Genomic DNA, 14,817 nt, shown 5'->3' with positions numbered 1-14,817 from the left:
CGCGAGTATAACGGAGTATTACAGTACCATGTAGTTCTTAAATAACCCGTAAGAAAGTATATACTATAAATACAATAACTGAATTTTTAAGCGAGGTAGTGCAATTGAGGAGCCAGTATGATTTCGGCAACTTTGCCCTACTTGGATACAATCACGTACTCAGATCAAAGACAACAATTTTTAGAATGGGCTTTATACAGAAAAAGTGATTTTGCTGAAGCATCCAAATTGAAACAAAAAATAGTTCTAAAAATAATTTTGTTGGTTTATTAAAATAGTTATATAGGAAATCCAAGCATGATGACTAATGCTGCAAATAATTTTGATATTCTAGCAACTAATATCAACGTCCTAAATAATTATTTTAACAGTAGAGTCCAATAAAATTATTTTCAGATTTGAATCTAATTAAATTTTTAAATGCTTCCGCAAAACATTCTTTTCAGATAGGTGGCAATTCTTATAGGCATTGAATAGAAAAAAGAACACAGAGAGAAGGCAAGCAGTTTTTTCTTGCGTCTATCATTTAATAAGTGCATAATCTTTAAACTGCGCAATTTTTTTTCTATCGATTTACCTAACGCAATCTTGCAATTACAAACATGTGTTTAAAACGATGAGCCTCTTAATATTCGTATCCGGTCATCGTTTAAAGTTATAGAAATACGATTAAAGTCTCCTCTTATGATTCACGATAAAACATTATTTATGCATTCAAATCCGCGCGTCCGAAGTTGGCCTATTTTGTTATCCGTGGTTTCACCTCGTGGAGAAGCTACAACATACATGACGTTTGTCCAGTAATAATCCCGGAGCCAAGTTACGAAACCAATGCGGAGACGGAATAATTTGTCATATGATGTCAGATGTACACGCGTACGCACCGAGTGCGGTTATAACATCTGACAAGTGTTAAGGTGCATTTAAGCTTATGCGATCGGCGAACAACGAACGCTTCTGAGGCTCGCATTTTGGTATAAAATATTTTCAAATTTTGTCGACGTTATTATTTACAATATTAGAGAAAAGTTGCCGATACTGATATTATAGGTCTCCTAAAGTGACACCTCCTTATTTCTCGGAAACTAACTATTGCACTTTATTAATACTAATAAAATCATGACCTGTTTAGCTAATTAAAGAAGTACAAACTCATAATTCGTATATTTGTGGCTTGTTTCTATACCAAATCAGCTAAAAACGAATTCTACGAATGCGAAAATAAAATTCTTATGATTTTCTTTTGTAAATTGCGTGGTTTAAATAATAGTGACTATATTATTGATAATATTACGTCATTTTAAATGCTTGTAGTTTCCTAAATCAGTTTTATTTATATTATTTTTTCTCTTAGTCTTTTCATAATACGATTTTAAATTTAAAATTAGGGTATAGCGTAAACCGCCACACCTGTCTGTAAAATAGACCATGAGCTAACTTGATTTTTATAATGTTGCTTTATAGTGTCAAATAAGTCTATTGGAGCTAAAGGCAATCGTGCATATATGAAAAAACTCTTGAAAAACTATCGCATTACATATTTTTATCTTGCAGAACAGCATAAAATAATGCATATAATTCAATAAAAATGTTTTATAACGAAGTGAAAAGATTCTGGAAAATCTTATACATTCATTTGTAGGTACTTTATACAGATAATGCTTGTAAAATACAAAGAATATGAATACGTAGCATTACTGCCTACTGTGTCAGTTTTGGAGCCCATTTTGTCAGACGCTCATTTTTGACGCTTACCTTACGAAAAAATTAATTATTGCAAAATTGTAATATAAAAACTGCTTATACTATCTGATAGAAGACACTTTTCAGTTTGTACTTAGGTTTTTAAAGTTTTATTTTTATCTTTTGTTTAAAAAATATTGTCTAAAAACAAAGTGATATGTCGGTATCGGCGACTTTCCTCTATCTACATCGTACAAGATACGATTTTTAAATACAATACACCTACACTGTAAATTTTTTAAAGTGAAATCTCACTCCAGGAGAGTGAAAATACAGACATTTTTGGACAAGAGAAGTGAAAATATTTCACTTCTTGAAAAAGAGTGACAATTTTTACTCTTTTTGAGTTAAATTTCACTTTTTTTTCAAGAAGTGAAATATTTTAATTCTTTTCCAAAAATGGCTGTATTTTCATTCTCTTGGAGTGAGACAGAGTGTACCGTAAATTAAAGCGTTTGCACATTAACCACGTGAAATCCGGTAAAAAACGTGCGAAAATAGATGTAGCCCAATTTCTCCGTTAATAATTTACGACTATCATTATTCTAATCCCTCACTCTCCTATATTTTTTTCCTTCCTTATATATTATATTACAGAAATATTTTACTTGGTTTTTTCATGCTTCTCGAGATGTCGATATGTCAGATATTTTAAGGGTCTACCACGTTAAATTCAAGTTTGACGTTCAAAATTATCCGATGTTTTTCCGAAGAAGCAAAGTAATGGGATTTCGATGTTTAAGAAAGTTTCTCAAACGACCACTCTTTTCATAAGCAAGCGGATACGTGACTTCACCTCTAAACGTATCAAAGTAATATTGCCGCAAAACGCTCTTTGGGCGCGTTTCCGCGAAAGGAAATTCCCCAGCAAAATTTAATTTGCTGACGTAAATTTAGTAACGATTTTCTTTAATCAGATTATTTGGATGAGCTCTATCGACACTTTCAATCTTGTAAAATTTCTAACCGCAAATTCAATCTAAACAACCATTTTCGAGGTACGAGAAATTTAGTGTGCTAATTTACATTGGTCCTCCATTATCCGTTCATGTTACATCGAATGCACGATATTAACGCACCTTAGAAACGCATAAATTGTCGACCAGCAAGCGTGAGTAATCGATAATACTGATTCGCTGGAGAATTCATGTACAGTCGTGACGAATTGAATGTCGTGCGAATATATTAATCCGCTTGCACTATGTGTTAACGATAATGATCGCACATGCGATCAGATCGCGATCGCTTGTATCGGCAGAGTAAAAATAATAATTCATCCCGTGAGAAATTCCACGTTATCGAGCGAAATATCATTCCGAGCTAATATTTGCATCGTGCAATTAATCAATTATATGACAATGACAAAAGGCTTGTATGTTTCTTTTTTTCACGCTTTGTCAAGCTTACGAACAGCTCACAAATGTTTCACGACGCAGTTTTGTCCAAAGATATAATAATTGCGTGTCACATTTCTAGAATATTGGCTTAATCGATGAATTGTGACTTCTGAATTTGTATAGCAACACTTACCTTTATCAAAACAAAACTGTCTGCAGCTTAATAATAATTCAGTTTTGTTATATAAATCTAAACTTTCCTTATCTAATTTCTAGCGTGTACTTAAACTTCTTTCGCATAAAGCTCTTAGGAAGTGGTTGTTTTAACAAGATCGACGACAGCTTTGAATTCACAACGAAAACGCCGGCGACCTTGCACGGAAAACTGTGAGAAAAGTTGATCGGACTTTTAAATAGAGTCTACCAACTAAAAGCCCAAACCAATATTAATTGAGTCAATTATCAACGATTCTTTCAAATATCGTAATCTTATCTAATAATTAACTACGACTACAAGACCGAGAAAAGCTACAACTTACGTTTGTATTGTAGCAAACATCAGATGCGCAAATGGCCCCACACATAACGCACCCTCAGAATTCTATAATTCAAATCCCATCCCCTGATATAGGTTCCGCCGAAATTGCAAATTTGCAAATATTACGTAACGACTCTAACGAGTTTATAAGTTTCATAAATTATAGCCGTATTAAGCAGGAATAATTACTCCGACCTTTAGAGCCCCACGAATCGTTCGCTATCTCGCTTGTTCGCTCTCTCAGATGTTGCACTCTCACATATAATACTGTATACCGCTACAGGGTTTATATGGATTAAGAGAAAACCAAAATTCCGTGAAACATGCCTGAGGTGAATTTACGCGGTAACCACGCTCTTAGTCATCAAATTGATTCTCTACAATATTTTCTAATTATTCTGATTATTTTTAATTATTATAACACACTTATTTCTAATTATTGGAAAATAAAAGCAATAATTTTCAGGAGTTTAGAATTATTTGAAATGTACTCGAACTGTTCAACATTATCAATACGCGTATCGTAAACTTAATAATTAAATGTTCATCTCATTAATATCGATTCCCCTGTCTTAAGAAATTTCTCATTTGGCCAACCTAGTCTTATTCAATTATACGTGTATTTAATTCAGGAATTATAAAACTTGGAAATGAGAAAATACAATGTAGCTAGCTCGTGAATTTTAATCAGTGAAGAATATAGCTAACTAGTGCATTATCTTTTTTCAGTGAACGGAAGATTTGTCTGCTCGATAAGGTAGAAGTTCATCTGTAATTAAACGGTTTCCATGGAATTTAAACGAAAGCCTTAAAACACTGAGCGTTTATTAGCCGATGAAGCGGTGCGGATCAAATTTTATCCTCCACATCCGATCAATCGCGAATTAAAGAGGACTTTGCAGAGAGCTCGGAATACTGGGAACGGTTAATATTTGTCAACAAGATTATGAGCATTTAGTACATTTAAAACCAAACACGAGTTATTTAACTGCAGTCGCAATGAGATATTTTAAGATCATCAGTGAAGACGCTTCGAGAGACTAAAATTGACGCACGCGAAGAGAATATTCCGAACGATTTGAAATAATCCGCTTTTGCTGGCGACGCAGTAGTTCTGTCGCTTTGGAGTTTCGTAAATATCGAGTTCGATCTCCGAAACAAATTTACGAGCAACTCGAAGAACTCGGCGAACGAGTCTGTTTTTTGGCCGATGTGGATTTTCGACCCTAATTTTATTTCAGGGTTAAATATTTCCTTGAAATAGGCGCGAGTAATGCGCCTATTTCAAGGAAATATTTAACCCTGAAATAAAATTAGGCTCGAAAATCTACATCAGCCAAACTTTAAACAGCCACTGCCAACTACAACACAGCAGAGTGTGATTTCTAAGTCCTGTATGTATGTATATACGTAATATAATCTACGATGTTAACCGAAAGTTGTTGGAAGTTATACGACATACAAAATACCAACGTTATTCTTATTGGACCTAATGTCACTCGCATTTCACCATTTATGTCAGCGGCATGTCTAGCTCCTTGTTCAGAAGCCCGAGGATATTACAATATCGACATGTTGCGCTTTAAAGCTGTCAAGAAATCCTAGGAATGTAATATGAAGCAAATATACATTTACTTTCATGACAATCGTAAAGCACAATCAAACATGTTTTCGACGACATGTCATATATTTCGAAATAATACAAACAAAAAATCATACTATAATAAATTAAATATTCTGATTTAAAACATTATTTTATAAAAATATTATTTTTTTAAATTGTTTTATAATAAATATTTTATAGAATTTTTAATAACACAATAATAAAAACATCATCTTTCCTTTATAAAAATGAAACATTTTTTCAGTTTCACTAATCTATTGACGTTCCAAAATTAAAGGACGCCATTAAATTAATAAAGATTTTGTTGCATATAGTCTTTAAAATATTTTTGTTCTCTATATATTCGATGATCGATTGTCATAGTTAACAATGGAACTTCAGAAAATATTATTTATTATAATATAAAAAAACAAATGTTAAATCTTATGCTTTCCTTTCTAAATCTTCTTTCGCAAAATTGAAACTTTTAGCTATTCAGTATATCCTTATATGTGTGTGTGTGTGTGTGTGTGTGTGTGTGTGTGTGTGTGTGTGTGTGTGTGTGTGTGTGTGTGAATGAATACTTGAAAGATGAATGAGAACTCACGAGATTTTTATGACCAAATCGCTTCGACGGAAAAGTTCCGCCAATAGAGAACTTTGTTAATTTACATATGATAAAAATCAACCTTACTTCTCGCATAATCTCTAACCACTTCAGTTCTTGCCGAAACTTACTTGGAATTAATAACGAACAAACCATTGATCCGCCATCAAGAAAAAAATTTCAAATCGTTTCTTTTTCCTTTTAATTTACGTTCGCCAATACCTAATCCCCCTGTCAACGGAGAAATACTGACTAGTAAATACAAACTTCATCTTCTCGTAAAATATGTTAATGAATTAATTAATTCTATAATTTATAAAGGATACTAATATTATTGTAAGTAGAAATTAGACCGATGAAAATAAATCAATTAAGAGAAATAATCCTATTTTCGTTCAAAGCGAATCTTAATAATATTTATATGCAAATTTTTGTAAATACATTTTTCAGTTGTATTAATTGCGTCCCATTCAATTTGTCGGATTTGAAACGCAATCACAAACTAACGCTGAAATTATATCTATATAATATTAAAATCTCAAATTAAATTGATCAATTTAATAATTATTAATTTAATAATAATGCCGATAAGTATCTTAAAAATTGTCTAATTTCTACATATAATTGTTTCTACATAAATCCTTAAAAAATGACTTGTGAAGTTCTCTCACTAATTACTGGTTATTACGATCAATATTTCCATATACTTTGATAATTAAATTGATATGACGTCCGCCCCAGATTCAAACCTCAGTTGCAAATGATATTTTTCCGAATAAGTTCTTTGCAGTGCTTTAAGATGCTTATTAACATTTTTTAATATGTTTATCATTAATAAATTGATGATCAATCTAACTTGAGATATTAATATTTCAGCTTCAGTTTATGATAGCGTTACAAGTCCGACATATCGAATCAGCACGCAGTTTACATTATAAAACTAAAAAATATATTTATAAAAATTTGCATATAAATATTATTAATCACCAAGATCCGTTTCGATCGAAAATAGGATCATTTAATAATGATGTTGATTTCAATAATATAATAAAGTACAACTTTTAGAAATTTTTTAATATATTCATGAGTTTAGAGTTATTTTAAAAGAGAATTTGACTTTATTCAACCTATTTGACTCTAAATTTTTGAAAAAATTTTAATATTCGTTTAGCGACATCGTAAATTGCACTTAATGATGCAGAGACGAGTTTGAATCAGAAACTTTATCAGGTCGCGTGAGAAAATGGACATTTCTGTGAAGTGACTTTCATACTTCTTTGACAGTGTTTTTGTTAGCAAAGCTAAGTGAATATTTTGATATGAATATCGGTGCTAGATACTCGACGTTTGCAGGCGTGAATTTTCGAACGTACGAAAATCATAATATTTTCCATAGATGTGATAAAAACGTAAAGAAGTAAAAATATGCGATAGTTAGGTCGCAATATTAAATATTTTGAACAGAATTATAATAAAATAAATTTTTAAATGATCTTTTTCAAAAAGATATTAGAGATTAATATTTCTCTGAAAAAGAATTATAAATCATTTTTCATTATCTATAAAAAAATAACTTATATGTTGAATTTTTAAACTTTATCTTTAGAAAAAAAACAAGAAAAATCAATTTAACTGCGTTTGTATTTAATCGACGTACCGACCACGAAACATGTTGAATTTGCAGTTGGATTAATGCAAAAGGTAGCAGATGGTAGAACGTCGACTGGTGACCTCTTGGCATCTCACTGAACCACGCGCTCGAGGGCAGACTATTTGGAAGATCGCCAACGACGCGTTTATTATCGTAAATTATCGTAAAATCGTGCGTACATCGAATTGGACATCGTGCCAGCTACACGTCGCAGCGTTAAGGTTCAATGATTCGTCAAAATAGCACTTGTCTCGTGATTTTAAATAACAGTACAAGCAACAAAATATTATAAATTGTGTTGCAAAGACAGTAAGAGACTAATGACATATTTACTATTATTTCACTGCATATCACAGTAATTGATAAGAAATGACACAATGATAGAAATAACAACCGATATTAATATTAGAAAATTGAATTTAATACTTATAGAGCGCAAAATGAATAACGTCGATAGTAATGAAATGGCGATGCATTATCTGTGATATTTGTTTTATCAAATCACTAATATTATCTGTTTGTTGTTAACGCATTATGGAATAATAATTAAAGTGAGAGAACGTAGAATAAGGTTGTATTTTAAAAAATACAGCCTTTCACAACGATAAACATCGCGATAAAAGTGTATAAAAACAGATCAAAAATACATTTATTGATAACTTCCGTTGTGTAATTTGATAAAAAGTCGAGACACTCGAGACAAGTAGCTTTTATCGTATAAAAACGTAAGGTAAACAGCAGACACATATCGTTGATGAAATGCTCGAGTAATACGAAAAGAAATTTCTTTGATGTCAAGAGAGAACATGAAACATGATCGTGGCTTCACGCAGAGAGAGATAAATAAATAAGTTGGACTGACAATGTGTGAAGAAATAAAAGAAAAAATATGTATAATAGAAATAGAAAGAAGACGATGCGGGAGAGGCAAAAGGAAGTATTTCGGAAGTTGCAACATAATTTGCAAGAGCAACTTCCGTTATTTTCATTAATTACTGAACACCACTTTTTTTTAAAACACTGTTGTTTCTCAAATTTATCGAGAGATAAAGCTTAAGGTTGCAACTTTCTATTAATTAGAGAATTTAAACGAGACAAAAAAAGTAAAAATACGTTGCACAATATATTAATTAAAAAATTGTTTGTTAACGGTTTATTTAATCATTACCGATTTATCTTTGAAATTAAAAAAAATCAACGTAAGCGTAGTAAACCGCTGAGAAAAAATGTCAGGTTGAAAATGAACGAATCAGAAGATTCTGATTATATCGAACAAAATTGTGGTTATCGTCACTAAAATTCTAGTAAAAACCAAAAAATTTGTCCATTTTCAATTTCAATTAATCCAACCAGACATTTTTTTCAGTATATGGAGAATACCAGAAATTTTTCAATTATAACGGCTTAACATTTCAGTAAAATTTAAGAATCTCACAGGCACAAAAAACTAGATCCCAGAGCAAAAAATGCACGCCGCAGCGATTTCGTGACGTTCTGTCACTTATCACATATTTAGTCGCGCGTCACTGACACCGCGGAGATAACCAGATCCGTTTTAGCGCCAAACAGCGCATAAAGACTTGAAGATGAAATGTATTTACGTACGATTAGTACGGCAATATTATGCCATAATCATCTCGCGGCTTGCATTTGAATAACCGAAAATATCATCCGATAAGGTTTTCAAAAAAACTTTAACGATATATCGTCGCTTTTCCTGCTTCTATATTTCGCAAAAAAATTTGTATCAAATATTTGCGCTTCAATAAAACTTTTCCGAATAATACAATCGTTCTCTATGTATCGATAGTAACTATGTATACATCGCAACTATTAAAATGCTGTGTAACTTTACCACTAATATATGTTTTTGCTATTAATTCGCTGCTTGGATTTGCGACAGCAGTATATACAGCGCGTCTTGTATTTTAAAACGTGCACGTGAAAGCTAAAGTAACTTCCCAATATACATGCAGAAAGCGTCTAAACCGCAAGCAAAAAATTCTGCAACGGACTTTGCTTCATCCCCGTCGATCCTCTTCTTGGCGACCTTTCGTCCGTTTCTGAGACACAGGGAATTGGCCAGTCTTTTTACATTTAGAAAATCCGTGTAAGATGTTTCTTCGACAACGAAGATTTCGTAACCCGTTTTCCGTTTCATAGTTTTCCTTCTCGCTGCTTGCGACAGATTTCAGTCTGCAACAGCATAAAATTCCGAGAAATAAATATATAACATCCTTGAATTTCCCATCTTATACCGTTTCTTTCTTGATGTTACGATGTGATCAACTTGATTCTCGTGAAATCTCATATAACGATTACATGCACACACAGACACATACATATATATATATATATAAAAGATGATCCACTTTAATCTTAACTCTAAATAAAATTCGTATGGTATAAAGAGAAATGTCATCATGTACGTTCTCTTCTATACTACAGAACTTTTTTATTTGGAATGTTTTTGCAAATATTATTTGCTTGTTAAGATTAAAATTAATCATTCTTTATAAAAATATGTGTATATATATATATATTTATATACAGGATGATTCATTTATATACATATATCATGATTCTTTTTTTAATATATATATATATATATATATGTATATATATTCTGTTGCAGAAATTCCATTCTGTGAGCAGTTCGTTGTCCGAGAAGTCAAATTTAAACTTTCCGTCGCTTTTCTCTCGAAAGTACTTAACTCCCCCGTGAGAACTTACTTCGCTTGAAGAGTTTCGGCTTCGAGAAATTCTGGAGGTGAGCTTATCGTATCCTCGCTAAAGTGCCGCTTTCTCGAAACGCACGTTTAAGCGCATTCGTGCGCCACACGGGTCACAAAGTCACGTTTCACAAAGGAAATCTTCCGGTGTGCTTCTCATACCGGATATCGCTTTTGAGACTCTCTGTCTGTTGGAATAGCGATATTCTCGCGCCTTTCTGACGACTCTCGCATTTGAAGTCGTAACTCGAATCGGTTGCTTCGAGTTTCCCGTGATGCTCGTTGTCGTCGAAAGAGGATAATTTTCTGTGCACAGATGACGATTAACATGAGAAACAGAAGTCCTGTTAGCAGCTCTCCAGCGCTTTTCATTCGCGAACTCCTCGGTTAAACACATGGGATCCGCGATAACTCTTTGATAACTTTTATTATCTCTAATCAATGATGATGACGTCTCACGAAATTTCCTCACGTTGAACGGTGCGATTTGATAGTTCAATTTTGGTACCGTTTTAACAGCGTACCTTGGAATCGCAAAATCTACGTCTGCAGATCTCAATGGTTCCGATATTCCATCGGTGATAACGATGGGAACGATCGTGATTTTTTCTTTTGTCTTCGGTAAATGCAGATATTGCGCTTTTCTGAATTCTGATGTCGTTGTCAAATCTGCTTCATCTCTTTTGAATCCAGAAAATCTCGGTATATTTTCTCCAACCAGTCGAGAGTCAACTTTTTGAACGCAAAAATCGCGCTTGCTCACCGTATCAGCAAGCACATTTCGTTTGTTAGTATCATGGGAGCATATCTTCGCGGGTGACTCGATCTTCGCTACTTCTCTCGAGGAATCAGGACGCACTTGTTGCACAAAAATACTGGACACCTTAGCGAGTAAGACATTACTTGGTGACGTCGTCGTCGACGAAGCGGTCGTCAAACGTGAACGCTGAATAGGACTAACGGCTCTGCTGATGTAACGCTTTTCGATAGTGGCACGAAATTCTGTATTCACGCTGACGACACGAATCTGAGGGATGTCAGCTGACGCAGATACTACCCCTAGTACGTCACGATCGGAATCTACACCAGGATTGATCGATTTTAATGCGAATGATGAGGATATTCGATCGTCTTTGGTGACGCGTTCGATTTCGGGTAGGATGCTTTTGTGGTAATGGCTACCGCGACTGGCGAATTCCGTTTCAACGACCATCGAATCTCGATTGCCTGAGGGAATCTCGAAATGTTCGTTCGACCGTTTATTCGCTGTTTCCTCATTCACAGTGGGCCAATTGTTATCGATCACTTCCACAATGGACACCGAAGATTTTCGTCTTCGGATCTCAAAAGAATTGCTGGTAGATGTCTGCAAATCTTTCAAAGTCCGGTTGAGATATCGATGCGAATTGTACTCTGTTCTGCTAAAGACATTTGAAGGATTTGTATTGACCGTTTCGCGAGCGTACCAACCGTCCAATACAAAAGTGGCTCTATCTATTACAGTTTTAGACTTGCGATAGGGTTGAAAATTGCTATTGGAAACACATCCGTTACGAGAGCGGTCATCTAGAACATTTTCTCCGTAAAACGTATGGCTATTGGTCATCGGGAAGTAAGATATGCTATTATTGACCCGACTTGAAGATCGAGAACCATCGAAGTTTTTGAGTAGGCGAGAGGAATCGCGAATGGCAAAACTTAACGCCTCCTGTCGACGATTCGAGTCGTTTTCATTTAACCAGCTGGTACGAGAGCCTCTTGGAGTCAGTTTACCGACCACGGAGAAAGTCGAAGTCGGTGAGGTTTTATCGACGAGAGCGGATCGATTCTTGATGCCAGAGTTGATTGCGGTTTGGCGCAGATACGTCTGACCGCGATCAGGAAAATAATTGGATGTACTTGGCGACAGCACAGATTGGCCGAACGTTTCTGGTTGATCCAGATGACAGGAGATGCCAAGGTCGATGCCTGTACCGCTCAGACCCAATGTCCGAGCCTTCCCGATAATCTGGCTATATTGGTACCGAAGTGGACCCAATTCATGATCTATTTTCAGTAGCGTCTCCACATCGGTGGTCACTCGTTGGTGTCTCTTTGATTTGCCAGAATCATATGGTAAAGCAAGAGGGTCGGAAAAATTCGGTGGAAAGTAGACCGACTTGATGGAAGAGTATGGATTCCTAGCGATGTCAACGAGGTCGTTTGTCACATTGGCAGCACCTTCGTCATTGACGAACGTCGGAATTGCGTCTCGCTGTGGATCCCAATTCATTGCGCGACAGTTATTTTTCGTTTCGTGAAGTGTCACTTCCGCTACGAGCTCTTCTGACCTCCCGTCATTAATCACCGTCGTATCCTACAGAAAATGAAGACTATCGTAATCGTGGAAAAAATGATCGATTTATTTCCCTTTCTTCTACAACCTTTTATATTTTATTTATCTTAATAAAGATGTTACGCAATTCGTAAAATATTTTCGAACAACGAAAAGAAAAATTATATAAGTGACTAAATAAATCTTCATGTGACTACTCATCATTTTCCACAAATTTCATTGTAAAAAAGCTAAAGCTGTACACAAAACAAACGATTTGGTTGAAATATCCAAAAATTTAAATATAGATCCGAAAATAATTTTATTGGGTTATCAAAATAATTATGTAAGAATCTTAAGCACAACGCTGCAAAAAGTTTTGACATTCTAGCAATCAGTTCGAACATCCTACATAATTAGTTTGATGATTCAAAAAATTATTTTCAGATCTGTATTTAGCTAAATTTTTAGATACTTGAGTAAAATCATCCTTTCTGTGTACTTGAGTCATTGACAGTAAATACCCATAAACGTACGCAAAATATCGGCAGCATCGTCCTCGACACGAGTCGTTTCGTCTCGTATCGTCGATCACAAAAATTAGTCGTCGCGCCAGTCGTTAACGAGACTGTCGAAGGATAAGAAGAGATAAGCGGCGCCATCCTCTTGATAATCATAGACATTTTCTTTTTACGCGCGGATGACGACGCAGATGTCAGCGCGACATCAGTAGCTGTAAAATCTGTGGAAACGCTACTCGGGATTTCGCTCTTCATGATTGGCAAGGATTTCGACTGTGCCAAATTCTCAGACATCAAAATAAGATTATCACGAACGTACGTGGTTTTTTGGGTTAACCTGTTCTCCATAAATTCGTGAAACGGATCGGAAATAGCTTCTCTCTTTATCGTAGATACGTTTCCATCAAATGCGGAGCGTTTGCTTAAGGAAATGCTTTTCTCCTTGAGGTAAAGTGATTCTTTTGCTTGTTTTCCGTAAATTCGGTTGCCGCTGCGTTTTGAAAGAATCATGCCTTCGCTAGACGTTTCATAATCTCCCTCTATATAAAACGGGACAATTTAACGCCGCAAAATTATTATAAATATCGTTTTAAAAAATTTTAGATAAATTTTAGATAAATTATTGAAGATATTATTATGAAACAAATTTTGAAAAAGGAGAATATTATTAATTTATAACAAATATTTATTCAATATAATATAGTATCTTTAATGATTTAAAATTGATTTAAAATTTAAGCATTTTTACATTTAAAGAGAGATCTGTAACAATTTTGTGAAAATATATTTCATGAAAACTTCATAGAAAATGTAATAAGGAATATGATATAATAAAATGCAGTAAAAATAAGATAGACTTGTTTCATCTTTCTAATTTTAATCAGAATTCAATAGAATAGTGTTACATCATTTTTTTAAGAACTTGAGCTAATTAATCTAATCGTAATTTTCTAAATTTTTTAATATTATATTAACTTCATAAAGTAAAAAAGTATTAAAGATTTCATAACATTGTTGCGTTAATTATTTAGTTTTAAAGTTACGTTAGTACATGATTTTCACAGATACAAGTCTAATAGTTCTAAGATTAATGTCTCTTCCAAACCAACCATCCGTATCGGATGCACAAGTGGTCATGACGAAACTTGACACCGGTCGGACCGATCTTTCCGGTTCGTTCAGCTCGTCTCGTATCGTGTCGACGGGGAAGGGCAATACGAACGGGACGACGGAGACTTCAGCATGTCCCTGGCAATCTATGCAACTGGCCTTCGTGTCGCGTGACATTGTCATAACAGGAGGTTAGCTACAAGCCGTTTTGCATTCTCGACGAAATCCACCGAGAACGCGGACGTGCGATGGTGCAATCGTCACTAATAGATAACGCGATGACAAGATGCACTTTGGTGTTCACGCGGTGCATAATTTCACGAAACTGGAAGAGACGTGTCGGCCGAAGTTGCCGAAGGAAGTTGAACGAGCAGACGTTGGCTCGTGACAAGCGAGATGACATCGGTTACGATCGTCGAAATGTGTGAAACGACATTTAGTACCTTGGTACATTTCGGAAATTCTATTTCTACATATTTCAAATATATTTTTATAAAATTTTCGCACAACGTCAACATGGAATATATTTGTCGTTTGCATACATTTGCATGCATTCACGATTTCGATCTCGCATTTAAATACAATTGCAATATATCCTTCATTTTCGTCAGTACTATATTCCGCGATTTTACATCATGAATATAGAGATAACTTTTGCTAC

General features: G+C 34.4%; 1 protein-coding gene across 2 annotated transcripts; it reads right to left on the bottom strand.

Moving 5' to 3' along the window:
• Positions 1 to 9,192: 9,192 nt before the first annotated feature.
• On the bottom strand, positions 9,193 to 14,561 carry LOC108730185 (uncharacterized). Of its 2 annotated transcripts, XR_001936968.1 has the most exons (4): positions 14,156 to 14,561; positions 13,062 to 13,585; positions 10,213 to 12,567; positions 9,193 to 9,675 (listed from the first exon to the last, which is right to left on the bottom strand). XR_001936968.1 is itself a non-coding variant. In XM_018459736.1 (3 exons), the coding sequence occupies exons 1-3, from the start codon at positions 14,337 to 14,339 to the stop codon at positions 10,333 to 10,335; spliced, it is 2,943 nt and encodes a 980-aa protein (XP_018315238.1). In that variant the 5' UTR covers positions 14,340 to 14,561; the 3' UTR covers positions 10,173 to 10,332. The 2 variants fall into 2 exon arrangements, 1 of the variants encoding a protein (XP_018315238.1); XM_018459736.1 differs by lacking the exon at positions 9,193 to 9,675 and having other exon boundaries at positions 10,173 to 12,567.
• Positions 14,562 to 14,817: the final 256 nt, after the last annotated feature.

The sequence above is a fragment of the Mycetomoellerius zeteki genome, unplaced genomic scaffold (assembly GCF_001594055.1).
Source record: "Mycetomoellerius zeteki isolate Tzet28-1 unplaced genomic scaffold, Tzet1.0 scaffold85, whole genome shotgun sequence".
Classification (NCBI taxonomy): Eukaryota; Metazoa; Arthropoda; class Insecta; order Hymenoptera; family Formicidae; genus Mycetomoellerius; species Mycetomoellerius zeteki.
The sequence above is the reverse complement of the archived record's forward strand: the minus strand, read 5'-3'. Positions and strand labels throughout refer to the sequence as shown.

Bases quoted from the DNA above. Each gene is read 5' to 3' on its own strand.
- LOC108730185 (XM_018459736.1), bottom strand. From the start codon at position 14,339: ATGACAATGTCACGCGACACGAAGGCCAGTTGCATAGATTGCCAGGGA. The intron at 13,586-14,155 runs GTTGGTTTGGAA...CGTTTTATATAG, and splicing joins TTGTGCATCCGATACGGATG to AGGGAGATTATGAAACGTCT. The intron at 12,568-13,061 runs GTACGTTTATGG...CATTTTCTGTAG, and splicing joins CGATGCTGCCGATATTTTGC to GATACGACGGTGATTAATGA.